Raw genomic sequence first — 26,763 nt, forward strand, 5'->3', positions numbered from 1 at the left:
AGCATTGGTCATATGACTGAATGGGCGTGGCCAACTTTATGTCACTCACAGCAAGGTGCCACCCCACCTTGCCCTGATTGACTTCAAGTTGACCATGTCCACTCAGTCACATGACCACCAAACCACGCCCACCAAATAACCCACGCCCATAGAACCGGTAGTAAAAAAATTTGGAACCCATCCCTGGCCTAGGTCTGTTAGCATTGGTCTCCATGGAAAAACTAAAATCCAGCTGGAGAGGAGCAAAACCCTGGTTAAATAAGTCCAGTTAAGCAGTCATGCCAAAGTGTTCTTAGGAGAAAGGGAGGCAGCAATAGTTAAGGGCAGTAAGGCAGCAAGGATAAATGTTTAGCTACAGTCTTCCCCATAGCCCTGGAAGGAAACACTAACCCATCTCTAGAAACTTCAGGAGGAGGTGAGACACACACACCGTCTCAAAGGGAACAGCCAGCAACTGGGGAACGCCATGAGAGTGAACAAGAAACAGCATTTTCCTCATAGAGTCATGGGACATGAGCAAAGGTTAAAACTGACCAGTCCAAACACAACTTCTGATAATGCAGCACTATCAGAAGGAAGAAGAAACTAAACAAAACTGATAAAGGAGACAATGCCAGGGAGATCCTGGATGAAAGACAGCACAGAAACCAGAAAGCTAACTACTAAAAAAAAGGGAAATTATCAGCATTATTTACATAACAAACTAATATGGTGCCATAATTCTTTTTATAATTATATGTTCAAAATATTGTGCAATGTCCATTGGGCTGTTGAAATAAGCAGTAGCACTTTCTCACCTCTAAATCATTGAAACATATTTTGAAACAGGTAATGCTGTCGTAATAGTGGAATTGCTTCTTGATGAAATCAGTGGAGGGGCTTTCACAGCCCACTCCTTATTAATGTTGCTCTTCACTGAAGGTAAAGAACAATCAGAAACTGGATTTAATGTACATTAACGCAAAGCTGGTTTCCAAGAAGTTGAGTTAAGGGGGGAAAAAATCCTCTTTCATATTATTCTAAGAAGAAAATAGCATCGTCCCTCTTTCTTTGCTGTTCAATGTTGAAAAGGAAGTTCCAGCAATCATTGTCTTGATTAGTGATTGCAGGTAGGTTCTATTTCAGCATTCCTTAACCTTTCTGGTTTCTACTCGTCTTCCAGAGTCTACAAAATATGGATTAGATAAATGAAGAGATGGATTAATAAAGAACAATAAAATGGTGGGTTTACCTGAGGATGTCATGGTATGGCAAAGCAAAGTTAACTGAACATGAAGAAAAATGTAAAATTCTGTATCTGGGTTGGAAAAGAAAGAGAAAAGAAAGGGACATGTATACGACAGAGGGGACCTGGTTTGTAATATTACATGTGAAAAGGAGGCAAATTAAAATGAGTAGGAATATGGATATGCTTTGAGTTCTTTGTAAAAATAATTAATAAGTAAGTAAGTAAGTAGACAAACAAATAAATACAAAGCTACCTCTGCTCTACAATCCAAAGGGTCTCTGTTGTGAAGCTCTGGTTTATCTGTATTTTAGTATCTGCACTATGAAAAGGGTAACTATTAGCATTTCTCACTGTGTTCCTGGGGCACTTTGTTACTTCCTGACTTCTACTGCGTAAAAATATGTCAGCAGTCTTTCTACACTTGCTGTAAAATTGACTGAGTTGATGTAATACATAATGAAAAAATATGATAATAACAAGAACAACAATAAATTTGTTTGGGTTGACCATGAATATATCATATCTGAAAGAAATATTCTTAACATAAATTGGGATATGTTCAAAACATTGTGCAATGTTCATTGGACTGTTGAAACAAGTAGTAGCATTTTCTCACCTCTAAATCACTGAAACATATTTTGAAACAGTTAGTGCTATTGTAATAGTGGAATTGCTTCTTGATGAAGACAGGAGGGGCTTTCACAGCCCACACCTACTCCTTGTTAATGTTGCTCTTCACTGAAGAGAAAGAACAATCAGCAACTGAGTTGAATGTTCTCCTCTGCAAAGATGGTTTCCAAGAAGTAAGGTTCTACATTTAGGCCAAAAAAACAAAATGCACCAGTACCGTATATGTGGTACCTTGCTCAATAGTAGTACCTGTGAGAGGGATCTTGGAGTCCTAGTGGATAACCATCTAGATATGAGCCAGCAGTGTGCAGCAGCTGTTAAAAAAGCCAACACAGTTCTGGGCTGCATAAACAGAGGGATAGAATCAAGATCACGTGAAGTGCTAGTACCACTTTATAATGCCTTGGTAAGGCCACACTTGGAATATTGCATCCAGTTTTGGTCGCCACGATGTAAAAAAGATGTTGAGACTCTAGAAAGAGTGCAGAGAAGAGCAACAAAGATGATTAGGGGACTGGAGGATAAAACATATGAAGAACGGTTGCAGGAACTGGGTATGTCTAGTTTAACAAAAAAAAAGGACTAGGGGAGACATGATAGCAGTGTTCCAATATCTCAGGGGCTGCCACAGAGAAGTGGGAGTTGGGCTGTTCTCCAGAGCACCTGAGGGTAGAACAAGAAGCAATGGGTGGAAACTGATCAAGGAAAGAAGCAACTTAGAACTAAGGAGAAATTTCCTGACAGTTAGAACAATTAATAAGTGGAACGACTTGCCTTCAGAAGTTGTGAATGCTCCAACACTGGAAATTTTTAAGAAAATGTTGGATAACCATCTGACTGAGATGGTGTAGGGTTTCCTGCCTGGGCAGGGGGTTGGACTAGAAGGCCTCCAAGGTCCCTTCCAACTCTGATGTTATGTTATGTTATGTTAAGTTAAGGAAAGAAAACATCTTTGATATTATTCTAGGAAGAAAATAATATTGCCCCAATTCCTTCCTGTTCCATGTTGAAGAGGAAGTTCCAGCAATCAATGTCATGATTTGTTCAATAGTTGATTCTATTCCAATGTTTCCCCTACCTTTCCGGCTTTACAGACTGGTTAGAGGGGATAGTTCCATGCAAGCAGTAGGCACACGTGCCTGCCACTAGTGCAAGTGGAGCTACACATGCGTGTGTTCGCCCGCCACTTCCGTGGTCTGGTTCCAAATGGGCATCAGCCCTGTACTGGGCTGAGGCCTGGGAGTTGTGTATCCCTGTTTTGTTCTATTCTGCTTCTGGAATATGAATTGGATAGATGAAGAATTGGAATTAATAAAGAATAATGGAATGGTACTTTATGTTTTGTGACAAGAAAACATGAAGATGGCTAAGGTTCACTTTGGCAAAGCATAGTTAACTGAAAAAAAAATACAATGGAACTAAATGAAGAAAAATGTAAAATTTTGCATCTGGCTCAGAAAAGAAAGAGAAAAGGACATGCATAAGATAGGGGAGATCTGGTTTGTAACTTGCATCCTGAGAAAAGGGAAGTCACACAGCTATTTGGAAGGCAAGAACTGCCTTGAGGTGCAAGAACTGAAGGATAGCATCCCAATCATGGAAGGTAACGGTACCACTATATTCTACCCTGATGAAACTTGGAATATTGTGTCCAGTTCTGGAAAGCCGAATTCAAAGGAACTGTGAGAAATTGGAGAAAGCTCAGAACAGCTATTAAGGCATTAGGGTATCTGGAAGCCAATTCCTAGAATCAAAAGTTAAAGGATCTGGGTGGATTTGGTCTACAGAAAAGATTGAAGTTGTCAAATATGGTCACATACAGGACAGACTTTTTCTCTATCAACCTAGAAAATGGGAGCAGAAGTAATAGATTAAAGTAGAACAAAATATGTTCAGGCTGGACACCCAGAGGAACTTCCAGGGTGTAACAGCTGCCTATCAGTGGGATAAGTTGCCATAAGAAATTGTAACTCTTTTTTCTGTGACCGTCTTCAAACTGAGGCTGGGTATTATAGGTAGCTGGATTACAGTACATGTTCCAACAAAATCTATTATTTCCAGAATACATTCTTCATTTAGTTATGTGCAAGAGTACCTGGGAAGAGATAATTTAGGATTTATGGACTGTATCTTGCAATTTTTGGCACATTTTAGTGTTCTTTGTTTTAGTTGTGCAAACCTACAGCATACCACCCACGATCAGCCAAACATTCACAGTGCTAGGTCTGAGTCCGTTAGCATTGGCCTCCATGGGAAAACTAAAGTCCTGCTAGAGAAGAGCAAAAGTCCAGTTAAGCAATTCCAGCCAAACAGCCATGTCAAAGTGGCCTTAAGGAAGGGAAGGGAAGCAACAGTAGTTAAGACCAATAATGGAGATGGCAGCAAGGATAATTGTAACTAGTCACAGTCTTCCCCATCTCAGGAATAACAGCCCTGGAAAGAACCCAGGCTCAATTAGCCCTGTCCAAAATACAAATTCTGATAATACAGTGCTATCTCAGGGAAGAAGAAACTAAATATAATTGATAATGGGAAAAATGCAAGAGAGATCCAAATGCAAGATGGTATAGAAGCCAGAAAGTTAACTAGTATAAAAAGAAAAGAAAGCAAGCCAATATAATTTAATTAACCTACGATTATTGTTCCATGATTCTTTTTGCATTGAAAACAGATGTTTTCCCAAAATCATATTTTTATTGCTTGAGGCTCCCAGCCATAATGACATCTACAGTGAAGACGTGGCAGGATCAGAATTGTCTTGGCATGTAAATTAAGCAACTCCTGGAACCATTCCTATATTCTGCAGATATATATACTGACTCTCTGACTTCTCTTCCTTTGTCTCAAACTGACATTTATCCTGAACATCTCATGACACTGGCCCTTGAAAGACTGACTTGGAATCTCCTCTGCTCAGCTGTTGTGCAGGTAAGACTTTAGCAGTGGTGAAATCTGAACCGATTTGCTACCAGTTCACTGGCCACGCATACACACTGCGCACCAAGTGTGCACTGTGTGTGCATACACCATTCGCACCAAACACACACTGCGCACGTATGCACAGTACACAGCAAAAGGAGGCTTGGGAAGATAAGTAGAAGAGCGGGGGTGGGGAAATCAGCTGCTGTGCGCAATCTTGGGAACCTTTTAAAAAACTTTTTAAAGCAATTTTACTACTTTTTGGGTGAATAGGTAGTAAAAAAAATGCTTTAAAAAAGTTTTTTAAAAATGCTTGGACAATCACACAGGATAGCTGAGATCATCCAAGCCTTTTTTTACTTTTTAAAGCATTTTCTTTACTATCTAATCGCCCAAACGTGTAGTAAAAAAAATGCTTAAAAAGTAAAAAAAAAAGTTCTGACAATTACATGTCACTCAGTTGATCGTCGGAAATTTTTTTTACTACTGGTTTGGTGAACCAGTAGCATTTTTTATTAACGTTTCAGACTGGTAGCATTTCATCCCTGGACTTCAGCCACTAAACTCAGCACTTCCTGTCTGTGAAGCATGGACTGTATTATCTGTAAGAAGCTACTAATCTAAGATTTTCTATCAAGTTTTTCATGGCTTTTCCTTTGCACAGAATACACCTCTTTTGCCAAGGACTTTATAGAAATCATTAGCATCTACAAATTAGAACTTCTAATAGTCAGGAAAAAAGAGGTGGAAAATGGCAAATAAAAATATTCTCTTTACATAACTTGATTTCTAGAATTTTTCCATTCTGATTCTAGCTAAGCTAATATTCAATGTGAAAAATAAATCTGTTTTTTTGTAAAGAAATACTCAGTAGTAAATGTTACTATATTTTCTGCAGTATGCATATACTAATTATTTCAATAGTAGTATTTTAGGGTTATTTTAATATATTGACTCTTGGATACAGGGTCTTTTAAATTCTTCCTTAGAGCTTAAGGTACTATTTTTAAATTATTTGTTCTAAAACTTGTTGGTTAGTTTTTGCCCTTCTTTACCTCTTCCCCATCTATCCTAATAGCTCTCTAAATATAAATATTAGCATTTTCTAATTCTCTAAAATTCACTTTCCATATCATGTTCCTTTTTACTATTTCCCCACTTTCCATATTCTAAAATACTTTCCTCCTTAGCTGTAGACATATACTTAACCCACATTCCTAAAATAAAATGCCAGTTCTTCTTTTCTGCCTTTTCCCTTTTCTCATCATTTCCCATTTTCTCAAACAGTTTAAAGGGAAATTATCTGAATAGTTTTGACACTGTTTTTCCTAAGTCCCATATGGAGAACCAGGGGCAGACACCCTGAAGGGAGGAACAAAAAGAGTCCTCTGGAGAATTAAGGTCTGGCAGACATTATGGAGTTTATAGATCGGGGGCATTAAAGATGAGAAGCAGTAGTTTAACTTGAACATATATAAAAGAAGGCTTAAGATGATTGGCTGGAAATGAAGCTCACTTACCAAATACCTTTCTGGATTTCCCTTTCTTTTACTGTTTGATTTGTTCATGTGGATCCGATGGCCCCATATTCTCTCTGGACTGTATTTATTGCTGCCATTCAGCTTGGAAACATTCAACTTAGAGAGGCTACTCCATCCTCCAATATTTTGGAGTGCCCTAATTTACACCTTTTAGAGTTATGTCATATTTTTCTTTTTTTCTTTTTTTTTTTTTTATTCAAAAAGTTTTACAAAAATTTTTTCCCCCCTTTCCCCCCAACCCCTTTCCCTTCACAAACCCCCTCCCCCTCCCCCCCTGGCTTCCCGGAACAAACACAAGGTATAGTTAAAAATAAAACAAACATATGCTAAAAAAAAAATTTTTTTCCCAAAACTATTATACCAATTCTCCCTCTCTAGCTCTGACTTCCTCCTTACATAACCAAATCCTTCAAAAAATTAACAATAAACAATAATAAAATATATAAATCAGTAGAACAAATTAATCCTAAAATATTTAAAACCAGCTAAAACGTAAAAATCCAATCCAATTCAGAGAATATCTCCTTATAGCTTCTATAACCATATAACCATATAATTCTTTCGGGACACAAATATTTTTGTCTATTAATATTTTAAAAACCTTGTTTCAAAAATAATACTATTGTCTCTTGCCATTTTTTTTGGTGCATTAATCTCTGTCTTTCCTTCGTTGCTCCTTTTAAAAAGTCAATCACAATATTTCCTAGTAATTCCTTATGTCCAGAAATCCAAAAATTACTGCCGTATATTCCATCAGTCCAAAAAGAGAACTCTTGGGAAACATTAAGCTTGTGAATCTTTTCCATTTGAGGGACAATCTCCTGTAGCACAAATTCAGGCAGCTCATCCAAACTATTTAAAGAAAACTTCTTTAGATCACCTTGTTTCTTCACGATCAAATCTTCATATTTATCCACTTTTATTTGTATATCCTCCATTCCATTTTCCGAATAATTGCACTGGTTAATTTGCTCCAAACTCTCATCCAAAACGTCACCATTTTTATCAATTTGTATTTTGAATAATTAAATACATTCTTTCTGTGTAGTCCTGTATAACGTCCGAACCCATTCTTCTGAAAGAACCTCCATAACAAAATTCCTGCTGAGAATCCCCTTGTAACGTACTTAAACAGCGTAATATAATCCAACAGTCCACAGTCAAACACAATAAGATAAAATCTCCATTCAGTTTCGATTCAACAGCAAAGCTCCCTTTGATGTATCGCTCTGCTTTCAGTTTCTCTAAAACGAAACTGAAGGGGGGGAGGAAGTCAGAAAATCAAAAATACTTGCAAACCAATAATTGCTCCTCACATTTGTTCCGCCTGCTTTTCGTATCCACAAAAAAAATCAATTGCTAGCAGAAGTGGACATCTTCCTCTTTTCCTGCTTTTTCAGGAGCGCAGAGAATACTGGAGGTGGGGGAGGGGTAAATAAGGGGATTCACCGTTCAGGACTTTGTATTACAAAAACAAAGCCCCTAGGGGAATCTACCCAATTCCTCCCCCTTGCTCTGTCTCTCTCTTTCAACCAGAGAGAGAAATGAAGCCGGGATCAGTTGTTAAATCCGGCTTTTACGGTATTCAATGCGGAGTGCCATAAATTGGCACCCAGCGAGAAAGATGGCGCCACCCGGAAGCCCTTATGTCATATTTTTCTTATGGTGTGCCAACCAGACCTGCAACCAAGCATACAAGTTGCTCATTTATTTCTATTCCTCATTTCCTGCTTTTCTTTCCTTTTTACTAATTTTTTATTACTTTATAATATAGCATACAAAGAAGATACAAAAGTAAATAGTAGGGAATTTTTTTTTTTTTGTTTACATTTATATCCCGCCCTTCTCCGAAGACTCAGGGCAGCTTACAGTGTGTAAGGCAATAGTCTCATTCATTTGTATATTTATATACAAAGTCAACTTATTGCCCCCCCAACAATCTGGGTCCTCATTTTACCTACCTTATAAAAGATGGAAGGCTGAGTCAACCTTGGGCCTGGTGGGACTAGAACCTGCAGTAATTGCAGGCAGCTGTGTTTTAATAACAGGCTTCTTACAGCCTGAGCCATCATAAGAAAAGGAAAAGGAAAAGTGAGGGAAAGGAAAAGTGAAGAAAAGAAAAGGGGAAAAAAGCATTGACTTTTGACTCCCTTTGGTGCAGTAGAATAAGGCATTAACATCAAACCTCAACTTTTTACTTTTACTTAATTGTAATAACTAGCCATTTCTTTAACAACAAATCTATCTAATCAAGCACAAAGTCCAGAAGTAGTTTCAAAGTAGAAATAAAAGTATTTGTATATTTTTTCTTGATCAAAACAATCAATTTAACCAACTCGGCTAACTCCATTAGTTTTTGTAGACATTGGTCCATTGTGGGGATCGAGGTGACCTTCCATTTTTTTGTTTCTGCTTTTCATGAGTCACCTGTCCTCTATTGCTGGGGCAGCTAAACTTATTCAGGAGCCATTGCTGAAAGATTTCTGAAGACCTTCTGTGTCCTTGTTTTGTCATTAGCAATACTTCATAGCTTTTGCCATGGAACATCTTAAGGACACTTATATTTTACAATTTTTACACACAGGAATAACAAGTTTGGCCAAAGAATTGTCTTTTTGGATCAACAAGAGAAGCTAGAACAATGAGTTCAACAGAAGAAACCCAAGCTATTCAAACATTGTTTAAATATCAGCATTCGTTTATAACTTTCAAGGTAAGGAGGGTAATACCTGAACATATTAAATCTTAACTTTGAAACTACAAAAGATCCTCCATTTCTCAATGATTGTGAAAACAACAGAATCAACAAAGTTTATGTTTATGTTGTGATGAAATAGTCACTAATTGACTGCAAAATTCCTTCTTGTTTCTTCTGAGCAGATTGGCTTCAGTGGACATCATAAGGTTATTTTTCTTGTTCAGATATGCTCTTCTTTTGCCAATGAAACATTAAAATGGGCCCACAATTACAGTTGACAAAATGTTATTACACCATGCTTTAGACATGGGAAAATTCCTTAATATTTTTAATAACAACTTTTGGCTTTTTAATTACATAGATGATTTTATCAAGTTTGTTAGAGTTTCTGTGTCCTAAGGACTAAGGTTAATTTCTGTGAATAAATCTCCCAGCTAATTTATTAAATAATTTAGTGACTGTATACCTTTCTTCAAAGAACCATGGAAAGTTACATGCTTGGCTTTACAAGACAAACTAGAAAGACCCACACATGGATTAGGGAACAAACGAAAGCATACAATATCATCAAGAGAGTAAAAGAATTGAAATGGGCTGGTCACATAGCAAGAAAAACTGATGGCAGGTGGACAAAAGCAATCATGGAATGGCTCCCACTTGATAAAAAAGTGTTCATGAAAGAGACCTAAAACAAGATGGATTGATGACATCAGCAAGTATTATGGGCCCAATTGGCAAAAGAAAGCTCAGAACTATATGGATTGGAAACATGCGGAAAAGGCCTTCATCATCCTGCAGTGGATAGATAATGGCTAAAATGATGATGATGGTTCCTTATGAAGTTGTTATCTTACTTCATGTTTTAATGCTAATCCTGTAACAAAATGTATATCCGTTCTATATATAATATTGCATTTACGTATTGAGATTTCCTTTATTTGGTAAGTTTTGATTGAATTTCTTTCAGAAAACCTTGAATACTAAATGTGGAATCTCAATTGTGTTCACTATAGTAGAAGGGAGGTTCAACAGTTCTTCCTGTATTAGTTTAATTACTTTTTAATTATTCATTTTTAATTGAATAAATCGTTGTAACAATACAAAAGAGGCAGAATCATTATTTTATTCTACCATAAAACTTAGTTTCCCCAATGGAATGTATCATAGGTAGGATCTATTTTTTTCCCTCAGTCAGGTAGGATCACATATTATTTTCTTCAGTTTTTTCCCCCCACTTGGGTATCTCCCAATAATAGCATAGAATATGTATAAAAAAGATGGAGTGTGAATCAAAGAGAGATATTGTTTTTCTCTTCCCCTTCTTCTTCACAAGAGCAGAAATGCTGCTCTTTCTGAATACCTTCTGTGGTTCAATATAACTCAGTTATGGTCCCTAAAGCCCTCAAGGCTGAAAGGTTCCTTCTAGGAAGTAGAATCCAATGGTGGGTTGCAACCAGTTCACCCTAGTTCGGATGAACTGGTAGCAGTGGCGGGAGGCTCTGCTCACCTGCCCGGACGTCATCAAAAATGCTCTTTGCATGTGCAGCTTCTTCGCGTGCACCGAAGCGCCGTGCACTCACGAAGCAAGCATGCACACCCGCACGCTCCCAATAGTGAACCAGTAGCGAAGAAAATTGAAACCCACTACTGGTGGGATCCAAGATGAATAAATCTGGTTACATCAGATCTTAGAAGGAATCTGCTATTTCAGTCTCTGTGTCTGTCTGTCTGTCTGTCTGTCTGTCTGTCTGTCTGTCTCTCTCTCTCTCTCTGTGTATCCATTTTGCCTGAATAAGCTTGCCTGAATATGTCTATAAATAAGTTGAGCAAAGCACAGAACTGTACAAGAAAGGAACATTGGTTGTTTTATAGGTGTTAGTACACCCACATTCAGCACAGAGGAGATGCAACTCAACAAAAAACTCTCTACATAATGCCTGTTCTCCTCTTGTTCAATAGCTGGTGGGGCTAGTTAACATGCGTAGGCCGGCTTGATTCCTTCTTCAGTAAACAATACAAATAGATTTTGGGATCGTTGGATGGAACTGAGAAGAATGCCACGGCTTTTGATTCTGTTTTCCTTTTCTTTGTAGGTCATTTCAACTGCCTGTGAGTTGGGCGTCTTCGATCTGCTGAGAGAATCAGGGGAATGTCTGTCCTCTGTGGCTGTGGCTGAGCTCTTGAAGACCAGCCCCATTGGAATGCAGAGGCTGCTGGAGGCCTGTGCGGGGTTAAAGCTCCTGACACTGGAGTGGAAGGATGGCAAAGGTAATCATGTGAGAAGCAGGAAGCAACTGGAATGGCCAACAATTGTTCTTTAACTGTGGGCAATAGATGGCTACAACTGTTGAGCTTTACAGATCTAAGAGTTTGTAGAAGAGGGGCTTCCAGAAATCACGGCCAGAAAGCTGGTATTGTGTGCAGTAATTAGGTTTGTGTATGTGTTTATATGTGTTGAGTCCATTATTACTGTCTTTGAGATTTGGTCTAGCTTGCTTCACAGGACCTTTTTGCTCTTCCCAAAGTTGTATATTCACAGTGGCAAAGACATATAAATCAGAACAGCAAAAAAATGGCATTTTGAGATGGTGTCCCTGCTTTTTTCAAAACAAAACAAAATCAACTTTGTTTCCAAACTATGAGTGTTACTGTTGTATAGTGGGATTGAACGATTTCCAAAATAAAATTATATACAAATCCCAACTCTAATGAAATTTGGGGGAAAAAACAAACCAGCCATTGCACTTGGCTAAATGACTGGTACACATCAGGAGGCTGGCACCTCTTTAAGTCCTGTTAACCACAGCCTTGAATGTATTTCCATAAGAGTTAAAGGACATGTGTCTTTTTTCTTTGGCTGCCTCTCATCACTATTCCAGTCTGAAAAAAGCGTTCTCCCTCTTCTCTGAAATAAATTCTTGAGGAGGATCCCCTTTGCTTGCTAGTGCAATCACAAGGCTTAGAAACAGATCCTGCCCAGCCCCTCTTTCTAAGGTCGTCTTCTCCAATGCCCAGACACTCTGCTTAAGCCCATTCTGTTTGAGTTTTAGACCTGGAGAATCTGTTCTGCGGAGCAAATAGCAGCAAAACCTTGAGGTTGGGTGGCTGCTCTTTTTAAACCACTCATGTCCTAGCTCTCACTGGTCTTTCAATCTTGCAGGAGACATAAGAAGAGAGCTGTCTTATACGGGGATCCATTTTTTAAAAATTAGCTCTCCCTACTTCTTCTGTTAGCCCCCAAAATGTGTGGCAAGCATGGTAATAGCACAGGGCGAGATCGCATATATACACATGTGTACATGTGTTTGTGTTCATGTTTTTAATGCACCTTTTTAAATGCCTTGTTTGTTTGTTCTGTTTTTTCTTTTTGTAGTTATATATTTTAACTTTTTTTTTAATAAAAGGAAAATTTGGAAAGATAAATATACGTTTGCCAAAAAGCACACTATAATTTACAAATACATTTACTGCACTCCACTGGCCAATAGGTGATTTTTAAAAATACTGATTTAAAATGCAGTTGAGTTATAGAATAACATATTGTGTGTATCCTTGTTTGCTTTAAAGATAATCACAAATCAGTTTTATTCCTCTAAAGGTCAGGATTATTTGCAGCCATCATGCAGCACCTGGATCTCGAACTCAGGCTGTCAGCTTTCAGCTGACAAGCTCAGCATCTTTAACAGCTGAGCTATTGCACCGCCTTTTACATTATAATTTACAAATGCATTTAGTATCCTACACTGGCCAGTAGGTGATTTTAAAAAATATCGATTTAACAATGCAACAGACCTATAGAATGCCATATTGTGTAGACCCTTCTTTGCTTTAAGGATCAGTTTTGTTCCCCTAAAAGTCAGGATTATCTGCACCTGTGATCATATTATTATGATTTTTTTTCTTGCATTCAGTTGTGTCTGATGCTCAGAAACTGCCTAGATACCATAGGTCCTTGCAGATTTTGTAGCAAGGTTTTTCAGAAGAGCTTTGCCACCACATCCTTCCTATGGGTAAGAGAAAGTGACTAGCCCAAAATCACCCAGCTGGCTTTGTGTGTAATCTGGGACAGGAATTTACACTCTCCAATTTTTTAGCCTGGGATCTTAATAATTACCGTATATACTCGAGTATAAGCCGAGTTTTTCAGCACGTTTTTTGTGCTGAAAAACGTCCCCTCGGCTTATACTCGAGTCTACGTCTTCGGGAACCCCGCACAGGAGGGGGTACCGAACGGACTCCCATGGGAGGGACGGGGAGCGGGCCCGCCGGGGTCTCGGGATTTGTCGCCCCAGGCCGCCCCCATTCCCGTGTCTGGTGGGCGGACGGCGCAAACTTGGCGGACTGTGCATTGGCGCGGGAAGCCCTGGTGGTGCAGTGAGAGGGCTGGGCAGGGCCGCCAGCCTTCTCGGCTGAGGAGGAGGTTTCCCGACCGCGAGCTTCGCCGCCGCGAGAGCCACCCCAAAGGCCAGAAGAAAAGGTCATTCCATCGGAGTAATGGAGCGAAGGCTCCTTCCTCTCCCGCCTTACCCATGCTGTGCGAGCCCGGCTGGGCTGCAACCCCGCCGCCGCCGCTCCTTCCTCAGCCTCCCGGGGCTCGCGCTCTACCAGCCGGCAAGCTCAGGCGGCACTGGGCACCTCCGCATCAGCACTCGCACGGCGCGATTCGGGCAGGAGGTCGGGCTCGCTCTGTGGCGGTGGCGGGAAGCCCTGGTGGTGCAGTGAGAGGGCTGGGCAGGGCCGCCAGCCTTCTCGGCTGAGGAGGAGGTTTCCCCCTCTTCTCTCTCCGTTGCGCCTGAACATCTGCCTAGCAACAATGGCGACCTGGGAGAACCTTTTTCTACTGGTTGAGCTGGCCAATCGCCGCTCTGAGTTGCTGCATTGTTTGTTCACCGGGCGTCTCAATTTACCAGAAAGCGGGCGAGTTTGAGGAAAGGCGGGATGGCGCTGCGCTCTGCGCCGCGAGAGCCACCCCAAAGGCCAGAAGAAAAGGTCATTCCATCGGAGTAATGGAGCGAAGGCTCCTTCGCTCCATTACTCCGATGGAATGACCTTTTCTTCTGGCCTTTGGGGTGGCTCTCGCGGCGGCGCAGAGCGCAGCGCCATCCCGCCCGCGACCCTCAAACTCGCGTTCCGCTTTCTGGTAAATTGAGACGCCCGGTGAACAAACAATGCAGCAACTCAGAGCAAGCGGCGATTGGCCAAGCTCAACCAGTAGAAAAAGGTTCTCCCGTGTCGTCATTGTTGCTAGGCAGATGTTCAGGCGAACGGGAGAGAGAAGAGGGGGAAACCTCCTCCTCAGCCGAGAAGGACTGCACCGCCAGGGCTTCCCCGCGCCAATGCATAGCCTGGCGGGAGTTACTGCAGCTCACCCGGCTCCCGCCCCAACTGGTGGTGTTGGGGCAGCAGCTGCCGCTTTCTAGCAAAAAGGTCGCTCGCCCAAAACTCCTCGCCTTCTCCTGGGAAGGGCTGGATGGCTAGCCGGGAAGGGTTGAATAAGCAAGCCCACCTCCTCCTCCCTCCTCCTCTCCCCATAGCGAAAGAGCGTTTTCCCGTTGGAAGAGAGAGAGAGAGAGAGAAAGGAGGGGCCGTTCCTCCCCTTCTTTCATTCTTTCTTCTCCCTCCGTGCTTCAGAAGCTGGGCGTGTGTGTGCGCGCCCTAGTCCCCTTCTGTTCCGCGGCGGTGGAAGAGAGAGAGAGAGAGAAAGGAGGGGCCGTTCCTCCCCTTCTTTCATTCTTTCTTCTCCCTCCGTGCTTCACCGTGCTGGGCGACCTGGAGCAGCTGCTCTTCAGCCAGATGCTCGGTGAGTCAGCCCGTCCCCTTCCTTCCCGTGGGGGTCTGCCTTGCTGGTGAAGGTTATTGGGGCTTTTGAGCAAGGGAGGAGGAGCGAGCACCGCCTTCGCTGGCATTCCGGGATTTCCCTTTGTTTAGAGCTGGGAATCCTCCTTCCCCTTTGCACTCCTCCTCCCTCCCTCTCTCTCTCTCTCTCTCACACACACACACACACACACAGACTTCTAAAGTCGATTGGCACAATGCTAAGCAAACACAGCAGTGGGTCAAGGGTGAAGGGCTAGGAACCTGGCAGGTGAAAGGTTGAGCGACATGAAAGGCAAAGACCACAATTGTTTTAAGAAAGAAGCTTTAGCAGGAGGGGGATGGGAGGGTGTTTTAAGTTTTGGCAAACAGCCAGGCCAACTGTATTGGAGAAGGTCACACAACTGGCCTTAACATTTTAGCTGCTGTCTTTTTCCTCACACTTGGGTTTAATGATATTAGAGACCCTTATTGCCCTGCCAAAAAAAAAAAGAGCCACCCCAACGTCTATGAAAATTAACCTTCTCTGCCAAGAGACACTGTGCAGGGTATTTTCACTATTGGTGTGCATACAGGCTTAGATTTGTGCTGGGTTCTTAGTGCTTAGAGCACTGACCTTCAGAGGCACCCTGGTCCCTTGGAAGCTAAAGGAGGACTCATTTTCATGCTTGCAGTTGTATTGTCAATTTCTGTGAGACAATGTTGTTGAAGTAACTCACTCACTCATTCATTCATTCATTCATTCATTCCTTGTGTGTCCAATCACACTTAGCCAATAAAAATTCTATTCTATTCTATTCTATTCATTCATTCATTCATTTTATTTTGTCAAATACATATTAAATAATTATATAAATATAAGCATGAATTGAATACATAAAAGGAATACAACTAAAGGGAACATTAGGACAGGGACGGTAGGCACGCTGGTGCTCTTATGCACGCCCCTTACAGACCTCTTAGGAATGGGGTGAGGTCAATACTAGATAGTCTTTGGTTAAGGCTTTGGGGATTTTGGGAAGAGACCAGAGTCAGGTAGCACATTCCAGGCATTAACAACTCTGTTACTGAAGTCACATTTTCTGCAATCTAGATTGGAGAGGTTCACTTTTAAGTTTGAATCTATTGTGTTCTCGTGTATTGTTGTGGTTGAAGCTGAAGTAGTCATTGATAGGAAGTACATTGTAGCAGATAATTTTATGAGCTATGCTCAGGTCATACCAAAGGTGGCGTAGTTCTAAATTTTCTAAAGCTGGGAATCCTCCTTCCCCCTTTTGCACTTTTATTGTTTTTCGTTCAAATAAATATTCATGTTATTTTACTTGGCTCTATCTTTATTTTTTACATTGACCAGTAGCTGCCTCATTTCCCACCCTCGGCTTATACTCGAGTCAATAGTTTTTCCCAGTTTTTGTGGTAAAATTAGGTGCCTCGGCTTATATTCGGATCGGCTTATACTCGAGTATATACGGTACACCAAACTGGCTCTTGTAATATTGTCATACACTTGACATAAATACAGCATAATTTGTTTTTAAAGAAGTAGTTTAAGGCAATCTTGCAAGTATTGCTCTAGTGAATTGAAAGACAGTTACATACAATGATATCTGTAATTTTCATTTCTTTTTTAGATCTTTATGGAAACACAGACTTTACCAATCTCTACCTAGTCAAATCAAGCCCAAAGTCTCAATATTATTCCATAAAGTTCTATTCTGATGTTCTATATCCATCAATGCAACATTTGCCTGATGCTGTGAGGTAAACGGACTCAGCAGGAGATTAGTACACTAGAATAAATAAAGATAGAGCATGAAAGGGCATCTTATGTTATGTTACTGACCTGATGTTGCTCCTGACAATTTTAATTGATTTATTTTAATTGATTCCATTATTAAAAAGCTTTGCATAACAGATAATGGAACAGAAACCGAAACTCTAATAATAAAAGCAAGAAGAGCAAACTTTTGGAGTTCTGCTATGGAGTCATTTCATTAAGATGAAGACTGAGATTAAAGTTTATGACTGATAGGTAACTTTTTGTAAATAGGAGGAGGACTTGAATAATGTTTTAAGATGTTGTCATGGATTTAACAATATTCAGTTATTTTTTTCAAAGAAATATAAACTATGAAAACGGTGATATTTTAGTAACATGTTTTTTAAAAAATGATGTTCAGATTATTTATACTGAATGCAAAGTCAATAACTTTTAATAAATAAAATTGTAATTTATATCAAAACATTAGTAACTATTAGAGGATTCTGCCTATAAAAACAACTTCCAAAGTTTGGTTATAACTGTAATTTAGATCACAAGAGGCATACTTAAGTTACAATAAAATGAAAAGCAGCAGTTGCAAAGGCAAAAATTCAAAGAACAATTTCTAAGCAATAAAAAGAAAAAGAGCAGAAATCAGTATAAACGTAACACTTTTTTGAGTGCTAAACAGTACTTAAAATATAAAAATGTCAACATATTCCTGTTACAGATATTCCTCAAATTCCATAAGCAATTAGGGCTGAATTTTCCATCACTAACTGATGCAATCATAAAGCATGATGTTATGTGACCTTGTGGCTAAGCAATCGTAATTCTAGCAGTCTCAGTTGCCATCATTATGTGAGGAGTGCACAGGCCATTAAGCTATTGTCTCATGTAATCACAACTTACAACTTCCTGCCAGCTTTTCCACTGACTTGCTTGCAGGAAGCTGACAGGAAACATCAGAAATTATGATCACTGCATAGATTCTGCAATGGCTGGAACTCCGAGGACCAGTCATTCAATACTGTTATAACTTTGAATGCTTGGTAAACAAATGATTGTAATCTAAAAACTACCTGTTTATCATTCCAGTCTTCATCAGATAGGCCTCCCCAGACTTGCTTGCCAATTACTAGAATGACCATCTCTGTTCACAACATTGAAACTCTACAATGAAAGGAACCGCTTGACTTACTGTAGGAACAGCTCTATTTAACCTAGTCTGGTCCAACGTTAATCTTAAAACAAAAAGATTTGGGGGGGATATTTTTTTCCTACAGATCCATTAACAGTTAATTTATAAACCTGAAGAACCGAGACTGCTCCTGAAACTTCTTTTAAACCAAAAACATTAAAAGAACCCAACAAACTTCTATGCTGCTTTTTAATGAAATTACCAGATTCTACTTAACCGTACTTGAGAAAGTGAAGGCTTATAATGAATTCTTTAGATAATAATAATTATTATTATAATAATTATTATAAATAATAATAATATTATTTATTTATTATTATTAATAATAATAATAATTAATATTATTATTAATTAATTGATAATATTTATTAATAATAATTAATAATGAATTCTTTAGAATAAATTTTGAACTGTGAAAATACAGTTCACAGTAGACATTCAGGATCTACATTTGTGCAAAAGAAAATGCAAGGATTGTCTTGTTCCTTTCTAACTTTTTAAATTTTTTAAAAATTCTTCTAGGAAAGGAAAAAATCAGACGTTATCAATGTATGGCTGTCCCGACATTTTTGAGGTCATTTACAGGTAATTAAAATTTTAAAGAATGGTCATTAAACAGATAGTTTCATGGGCAACTAATCAATATGATTAATCTTCACAATGTCAGTGTTTTTTCTTTCATATTCTTTTTTACAATTTTTTAAAATTTTATTTAGAAGATTAAAATACAAAAGAAAAAAATACCTTGTTTCCCCAAAAATATGACCCAGTCTTATTTTCTTTTGGGCCCCAAAATAAGTACCAGGTGTTATTTTGGGGGGAATGTCTTACCTGCTTACCTTAGGACCATCGCAGCCAGGCCTCCATGTCATGACGCCTGTCATACTGCTGCCCAACTTCTTCTAGGGCCGCTTATGGCTGTGTCAGGGTTCCAATTAATACCCCCAATGAAAGAAGACTCCGAGGCTAGAAGTTCCTCGAAGTTCCATTTTATTAGAGATCTCACATCTGGGGAAACCAGAATCTGAAGGTTTCCAGGTTTTCCCCACCCAAAAATGTGAAAATACAGGAAAGTGCAAGTCTCTGCCCCAGCATCTTCATGTCTATCACACGATCCAATCAATGCACTGTCGCATCTGGAGATGCCTCCCAGTCACATCACTCCAGGTACAGGGCAGGATGTCCTTGACTCTCAAAGAAAATAATATTATGGCTAGATATCTCTCCATTCCATACAATCCCTCCTCCCAGTTTCCTACAGCACTAAATGTGGCAGCCCTGAAGATCCAAATAAATGATGGCTTCCAGGAATGACAGGTTGCTCGTAGCCAGATGTCACATGGTTCATCACACCAGTGCCACTGCTCATGGCAGGAGGCCATGTGACTCATCATGCAGGTGCCTCAGCTTGCAGCAGGAGGCAGTATGGCATGTTGTTCTGTTGCATACGTGAGCAGCAACACCAACACAATGAGCCACTTGGGCTTCTGCCACGAGCGGCAGCACTATATGAATCTGCTTTGTTTCAAGAACATTATAATATTGGCAGGACTCTATATGTTTCATGTATCACATATAGAGTCTTCCAAATTCTGGTCACTATCATTTAAATGATCCTGTAAAAAATTCCTTTCATTGAAACATAAACAGATATGTAAAAAACAACAACAACAATAGAAGTTTATAAAGTTATATTAGAGATGTTTATTTGGTAGTGTTTATTTTAATTCTAGATCAAAGGAAGAGTTAGAAACCTCGTCCGGGTTTTTGAATGAGCTCTGGCCTGTGGTAGGAAGAGAAGTGCTTTCTGCCTTTAACCTGTCCCAGTTCCCACTCATTTGTGATCTGGGTGGTAAGTACAGCCAGCGTTTTGCCATCTTTTTCACATGTTGGGCCAATGGGCTAACATTGAGCTGAGTTCTTCTTAGCTTCTTTTACAAATCCTTTCATCTGTAATTAGAAAAGGAGGAAATCTTATAGCAAAACCACTATGGGATGTTGATACAAAATTTGACAAATACCCCTATTTTAAAGTGATTAACTAATCAATCTGACATGATACTATACAGTGGAGAACTTGGCACAGGCTATTTAAAAAGGGGAGACAGTTCGGAAAACAGTCTTCTCCTGCTTTTTTGCAGTGCTAGCCAAGATGAAAGGAACTGAAATCAGAGAATCGCAGGCTAATGAACAAAGGACCCAAAAACTGGATTTGCTTGGGGAGCATTTTGGGGGTGCAAAAAACTATGACTGAAGATGTTACAGGACTTGGTGCCCTTTGGAGATGATTTTTTCTGCTCAATCTGTATCAAATATCATTTCTCTGGACATTGTGAATATTCAGTGCAGCCATCCTAAGGAATTCTCATAGGATTGGAATTCTCAATATGAAAACTGAGAAGCAATCTCTGTTCTTTTTCCCGTTAGTACTTGTTTACCATGATATGAAGAGCACATCAAATTTGAAATATGTTTGTCTCATTTGTTACAATAATTAGATTCAAATTAATCTGATGTGCAGCTGTAGAGAAATAATAGGTAGGTAGCTTCAGGTAAAAAAGCTGGACATGTATAAAAGTTTGTTTTGCGGTTACTTAATTAAGTTTTGTTTTTTCTTTAAGGAAACACTGGTGGCTTAGCTAAGGAATTGATTTCACTCTACCCAAAATGTACTGTGACCATTTTTGACCTTTCTAAACTAGTGGAAGCCTCCAAGAATCGTTGTTTGCCTTCAGAAGAGTCCCGGATCACTTTCCATGCAGGTAAAAGTGTATGTGATACAATCTTCCAAGTGGGTTGAACTCATGTCTTGCTAAGCACAAGAATCTTTAGCCGGCAGAAGGGCCTGCTAAAGACTAGATTAGGATGCTGTGTTTTGAAAGGAAGAGCAGATTATTCTGTCAGAATAATCTGAAAGACGTGGTGCTTTATGAGATTTTACTTATTTTTTGTAGGTGATTTTTTTAAAGATCCCATTCCTGAAGCAGACCTGTACATTTTGGCCAGGACTCTGCATGACTGGTCGGACGAGAAATGTTTGCAGCTCTTACGCAAAGTTTACCAGGCCTGCAAACCTGGTAGGTATTTTTTAAATCATGGAAAGTTAAATCAGCTAGGAAACTGGCAAAGTTCATATAAGGCTCAGGTTTTCAGTTTCCTGAAATCTAGTATAATTTTAAATTCATGATCCAACTTTTCTGAGCCTTGAACTAGCATCTTAGAATAACTAATTCAACTATAGTGCTGGAAAAATTGTGGTTCCAAATTAATTCTAGCAGCTACTTCTGCTCTATATCCCAAAGGACCTGAGTTGTGCAGATCAGATTCAGTCATATTTTAGAGACTGCTATGAAAAATGTAACTAGTAAGACCTCTCAGTGTGTCCCTGTGACTCTTTGCTACTGCTCGGCAATATATATCAGGAATCCTTCTAAACTTGTAAAAATGACTGAGTTGATCATGGTGGAAGAATATAAAAACAAGCCAATTACCTGTACTTACCAACAAATTTTAGATTGCTAACTGGGGTTGTAGTTCATGCAGTCTAACAGCACCTAGGCAAAAACAAGCTCTTTCCACCTGTGAAGAAAGAAAATTGCCCCAAAAGTAAAGGAACAAAACATCAGCTCTTAATTGACAAGATGATTTTTGGAAAACTGCAAGAGAAGATCAACTAGAATGTAGCTTGGATTCATTACAAGAAGGCATTCAACTCCCTGCTGCATGATTAGATAATTCAATGCCTAGAAATAATAGGAGTCAGTAGAAATGTCAAATATTTTGTACAAAGGTCAAAGGAACAATGGAAAACACCATTGCTAGTCAGTGGGGATAAGGTTTAATATCAAGAGAGGAATCTTTCAGAGAGACCCACTATTATCACTATTGTTTATCATTACATTGATTCCTCTGCCAACAATATTGAATAACTCCGGCCATGGTTGTCAAACATCAAAAACATCTTGCCAGGTGTCGTGTCCCACTCCTCCGCTGACGGCCGGGTCAGGGAAATCCGAATCAGGCTTGCCTCTGCAGCTCTGCCCAAAGTCCTAGCAAAGTCCTCAGAGAAGGCAGGAGACCAGTAAGTGACTTCAGCAAGATAAGTTCGACTTTTGCCTGACTCAGAGACTGCCAGAAAGTAGATCCTTTATATAGGCCATGGGGTGTGGCTCCATGACTCAGCACTCATTAAGGCCTGCCCCTCCCTTCCCTCTGTTGCCTCCGCCTATCCAATCTTCTGATGCGAGGATTACTCCAATCAGCTGTTGGGAATAAACCCTCCTCAGGCTCACATGCTGTGGAGGAGGGGGAGGGGTCTAGCTGCTCCGTTTGCCTGGGCATGGAGTCAGGGCTGGGGCCGGGAGATGCTCCTTCTTCTGCAGTTTGTGTGGGCATGGAGCCAGGACTTGGGCCGGGAGGCATACATTCCTCAGTGTTCGGGAGCAGGTAAGAAGGCCCCGGCTGCTCTGAGGGCGGGCAAGACACAACACCAGGCTTCCTCACCACCAAATATAAGATTCTACATTTAGGCACGAAAAACCAAATGCACAGGTATAGAGTAGGTGGTACATAGCTCAATAGTAGCAATTGTGAGAAGGATCTTGGCATCCTAGTGGACAATCACTTAAATATGAGCCACCAGTGTGCTACAGCTGCCAAAACAGACAATGCAATCCTAGGCTGTATTAATAGAGGGATAGAATCAAGATCATGTGAAGTATTAATGCTATTTTATAATGTCTTGGTAAGACCACATTTGGAATATTGCATCCAGTTTTGGTCACCACAATATAAAAAAGATGTTGAGACTCTAGAAAGAGTGCAGAGAAGAGCAGCAAAGATGATTAAAAGATGATGACTTTTATGTACACTGAGAGCATATGCACCAAGACAAATTCCTTGGTGCATATGCTCTCACTTGGCCAATAAAAAATTCTATTCTATTCTATTCTAGGGACTGGAGGCTAAAATATATAAAGAATGTTGCTGGGATTGGATATGTCTAGCTTAATGAAAAGAAGGACTAGGGTGACATGATAGCAATGTTCCAATATCTAAGGGGTTGCCACAATAAATAAATAAATAAATAAATAAAGAAGAGGGACTCATCTATTCTTCAAAGTACCTGAAGGTAGGTCAAGAAGCAATGGATGGAAATTAATCAAGGAGAGAAGCAACCCAGAACTAAAGAGAAATTTCCTGACAGTTAGAACAATTAATCAGTGGAACAACTTGCCTCCAGAAGTTGTGAATGCTCCAACATTGGAAGTTTTTGAGAAGAAATTGGACAACCATTTGTCTGAAATGGTATAAAGCTTCCTGCCTAAGTAGGGGGTTGAATTAGAAGACCTCTAAGGTCCCTTCCAACTCTGTTATTCTGTTATTCTTTATATGGTGACCTGAAGCTGTATGGAGAAACACCATCTGAAATGAAGGATTCATAATATTAATTGAGGTATTTTCAAAGCATTATGAAGTGTTCATTGGGCTGTTGAAATATGTACTATAGTAGCATTTTCTCATCTTTGAATAATTGAAAAATATATTTTGAAACAGGTGGCGGTGTCTTAATAGTGGAAATGCTTCTTGATGAAGACAAAGGAGGGCCTTCAATGGCCCACTTCTACTCCTTGATAATGTTGCTCCTCGTTGAAGGGAAAGAACGGTCAGCATCCGAGTTTAATGTGCTGCTCCGCAAAGCTGGTTTTCAAAAAATTGAGTTAAAGAAAGGAAGCCTCTTTCATGTTATTCTAGGAAGAAAATAATGCTGCCCCTGATTCCTTCCTGTTGAAAGTTTAAGATGAAATTGTAGTAATCAAAGCCTTGATTTGTTAATTACAGGTATATTGTATTCTTCTTCCAGAATCCATAGAGTACGTAGCTCAGGGGTGAAATGTAAAATTTGTTACTACCGGTTCTGTGGGCGTGGCTTGGTGGGGGACTAATGTGACTGGATGGGCGTGGCCAACTTTTTTTTTTTTTTACTTTTCAAAACATTTTTTCTACAGAAAAAAAAGCCTGTGATGATCAGGAAACTTAGTTCTGGGGATCAGGCAACTCACCTGGGATCATCAGAGGAAAAAAAGCTTTGAAAGGGTTCTGATGATCCCAGCGGAGTTGCCTGATCTCCAGAACCCTTTAAAATCACTTTTTTTTTACAGCTTCTTCGGCCGAAGAGGTTGTAAAAAAATCCTTTGAAAAGGTTCTGACATTCCCAGCTGAGCCGCACAATCATCAGAAGCTTTTTTTTTACTTTTAAAAGCATTTTTTCAGCGAAAGAAAAAATGCTTTTAAAAGTAAAAAAAAAACCTCTGATGATCACGCAGCTCAGCTGGGCATGCAGGGGAAGTGGGGGGGAAGGGATTTTTGCTACCAGTTCTCTGAACCACCTGACGCCATCACTACCGTATCGGCTGATCCGGTCCGAACCAGGAGCATTTCACCCCTGATGTAGCTGATCTTTTTCTTATCACACAATCTTTCACCATAACTAGGGATCGCTGATCATGGCTGCAAAAATCCTGAGAACTAACTCTGGGCAATAAAGGAATCAAGGAAATTCTTACCACATGACAAAAATTAATCTCCTTATAGATCTTCAGTTCATCCCATTCTGAGATACAAAGACAATCTTCTTACACACATTAAACAAACGTACAAGAAAAAATCTGATGGGTCTGGATCAGGATTCAAAACCACACATGTTGCTTTGCTAATTCAAAAAGCAATTAAGCCCTAAAAACTCTGCAACACACACAGAATGCAACAGGTGCTAACAAGATGAATAACAATATTAACTGTAGGATCGCAAGCCTAGCCACAAGGAAATTAACAGTTAGTGCTGGGAACTCAAGGGTTTTAGATAATGGCTATGGTGAAATAACAATTTCAGAAACATTCTCTCATTCTTTCTATGCCTAGTTATATATTTCAATGCGTATGAATTAACCCAATCAGTAAGATAATCTTATTAGTGCTGCATCCTATTAATAGGCTAATTACTACATATAGATATCATAACAATCAAATTTAAAATATAGTTTACGTAGGTTGTAAAAGGGGCTTATAATATCATTGCTCTTTAAGCTTTTCTATTTTATCACTGGTACTAAATCTGTCAATAAACTAATTTGCATACTGTGTTAATGTTTTAGTTGTGTCCTGGTCTCTAGTTCAAATACTGTACTTCTAGGAGATTCTAATACAGGTACTAGTCCATAAACAAGCCTCATCCAATATTCCAAAAGTTCTTCAGCAGTGGTGGGTTTCTAAAATTTTTACTGCCGGTTCTGTGGGTGTGGCTTGATGGGCGTGGCATGAAAAGGATACTGTAAAATCCCCATTCCCTCCCAATCAGCTGAGACTCAGGAGGCAGAGAATAGATGGGGGTGGGGGCAGTCAGAATTTTTACTACCGGTTATCTGAACTACTCAAAATTTCTGCTACTGGTTCTCCAGAACTGGTCAGAACTTGCTGAAACCCACCTCGGTTTTCCAGTTATAGCAATAAAGTTCACAAATGACCTCTATGAAAACAAGATTATTTTTAAACAGGATATGCACCAGGCCCAACACAGATGGTTGACATATGTTTTATTTCCTTCCTTTGAGAAAATGTATTCTCATTCTTTGCTTTCTTATTATAACCAGGTAGCAAACCAGTAAAAGATCAATGTGATTAGATCTGCCTTGAATTCTACCCTTATGGCAGATTTTATGAATTTAACCCTTCCAAATGATTTTTCCATTATTTTGGATGCTTTCCATTCTTCTAGAGACCTGAGGGATTTTGACAGGGTGTGGAGATGTGATAGGCCCCAACTACTTACTTCACCTTTGACTCTTGGGGCTGATTAAATTAAGTTAATCCCAATGATTAAGAGAGGTTATCAATGAGAGGGATGTATTTCCCTTGCCTACTTACTGAAAAAAAATATCCTTGATTTGCGAAATATGTGCAATTATACACCAATCTCAGATACCTTATTTCTGGGGGGAAATATCACGGAGATGATACCTTTGCAGTTTTATATACTAGCTGGATGATAGGGATCTAAAACTATTTAAAATGATTGGGACTGGTATAGTATAAAGCAGGGGTCTCCAACCTTGGCAACTTTAAGACTTGTGAACTTCAACTCCCAGAATTCCTCAGCCAGCTTTGTTGTCTGAGGAATTCTGGGAGTTGAAGTTCACAAGGAAAGCTGGCTGAGGAATTCTAGGACTTGAAGTCCACAAGCCTTAAAGTTGCCAAGGTTGGAGACCCCTGGTATAAAGAACCTCCTAGAGACAATCTACATCAGAAACTGGGGTTCTTAGAAATTTTGACTGAACCACTTCAAAAGAGGCCAAAGTGAGGATATTTATTTGTTTGTTTGTTTGTTTGTTTGTTTTGTCACAACAGTATATATAAGCATAAGCATGAAAATAACTATATAATATATAAGCATATATATATAAGCATAAGTATGTAATAACTATATTAATTGGATATAATGAAAGGAAACAATAGGACAGGAATGGTAGGCACGTTTGTGCTCTTATGCATGCCCCTTACAGACCATATAGCATCTTGATATTCAGGAAAGCCTTAAAGCCCCTACTATTTTGGAGTCTCAAATATAGATTTCAGTATCTTATGGACTAGAAATGGTATGAATCAGTGGATTGCTCAGAGTGGGTTGGGGTACAGCTCAAATACCTTTGACTTGTGGGGTTGATTTCATGCCCAATATCTCCAAAGCTAACCCATAGCATTTCCAAGGAATGAGTTTTGGGGAGAGGAATAATGTCACATCTAGCCTCTCAGGAATCTTCTGGTAAGAAAAGCCTTTCAGGGTCCAAACAGGCAATACAATAAAATAGCATAATAGCACACAATGAAACAGCAATCAAGTAAAATACTGAATAATAAAAGAATAATGAATAATATTACGTTACAGTATAACATCACATCAGGGGTGAAATGCTC

General features: G+C 39.5%; 1 protein-coding gene across 2 annotated transcripts in view; it reads left to right on the forward strand.

Moving 5' to 3' along the window:
* LOC131199693 (acetylserotonin O-methyltransferase-like) overlaps window positions 1-24,933 on the forward strand; it is a 30,963-nt gene extending 6,030 nt beyond the window's left edge. The window contains exons 2-10 of one of the 2 annotated variants that reach the window (XM_058185730.1): window positions 4,750-4,786; window positions 8,903-9,031; window positions 11,110-11,284; window positions 16,462-16,591; window positions 18,316-18,378; window positions 19,527-19,645; window positions 20,415-20,555; window positions 20,748-20,870; window positions 23,350-24,933. In XM_058185730.1, the coding sequence (XP_058041713.1) occupies window positions 8,960-9,031; window positions 11,110-11,284; window positions 16,462-16,591; window positions 18,316-18,378; window positions 19,527-19,645; window positions 20,415-20,555; window positions 20,748-20,870; window positions 23,350-23,558 (1,032 nt within the window). In that variant the 5' untranslated portion in view covers window positions 4,750-4,786; window positions 8,903-8,959 and the 3' untranslated portion in view covers window positions 23,559-24,933. Of the gene's footprint in view, window positions 1-4,645; window positions 4,787-8,902; window positions 9,032-11,109; window positions 11,285-16,461; window positions 16,592-18,315; window positions 18,379-19,526; window positions 19,646-20,414; window positions 20,556-20,747; window positions 20,871-23,349 lie in introns of those variants that run through there. The other variant, XM_058185729.1, reaches the window with a different exon arrangement.
* The last annotated feature ends 1,830 nt before the right edge of the window (window positions 24,934-26,763 follow it).

The sequence above is a fragment of the Ahaetulla prasina genome, chromosome 5 (genome assembly GCF_028640845.1).
Source record: "Ahaetulla prasina isolate Xishuangbanna chromosome 5, ASM2864084v1, whole genome shotgun sequence".
Taxonomy (NCBI): Eukaryota; Metazoa; Chordata; class Lepidosauria; order Squamata; family Colubridae; genus Ahaetulla; species Ahaetulla prasina.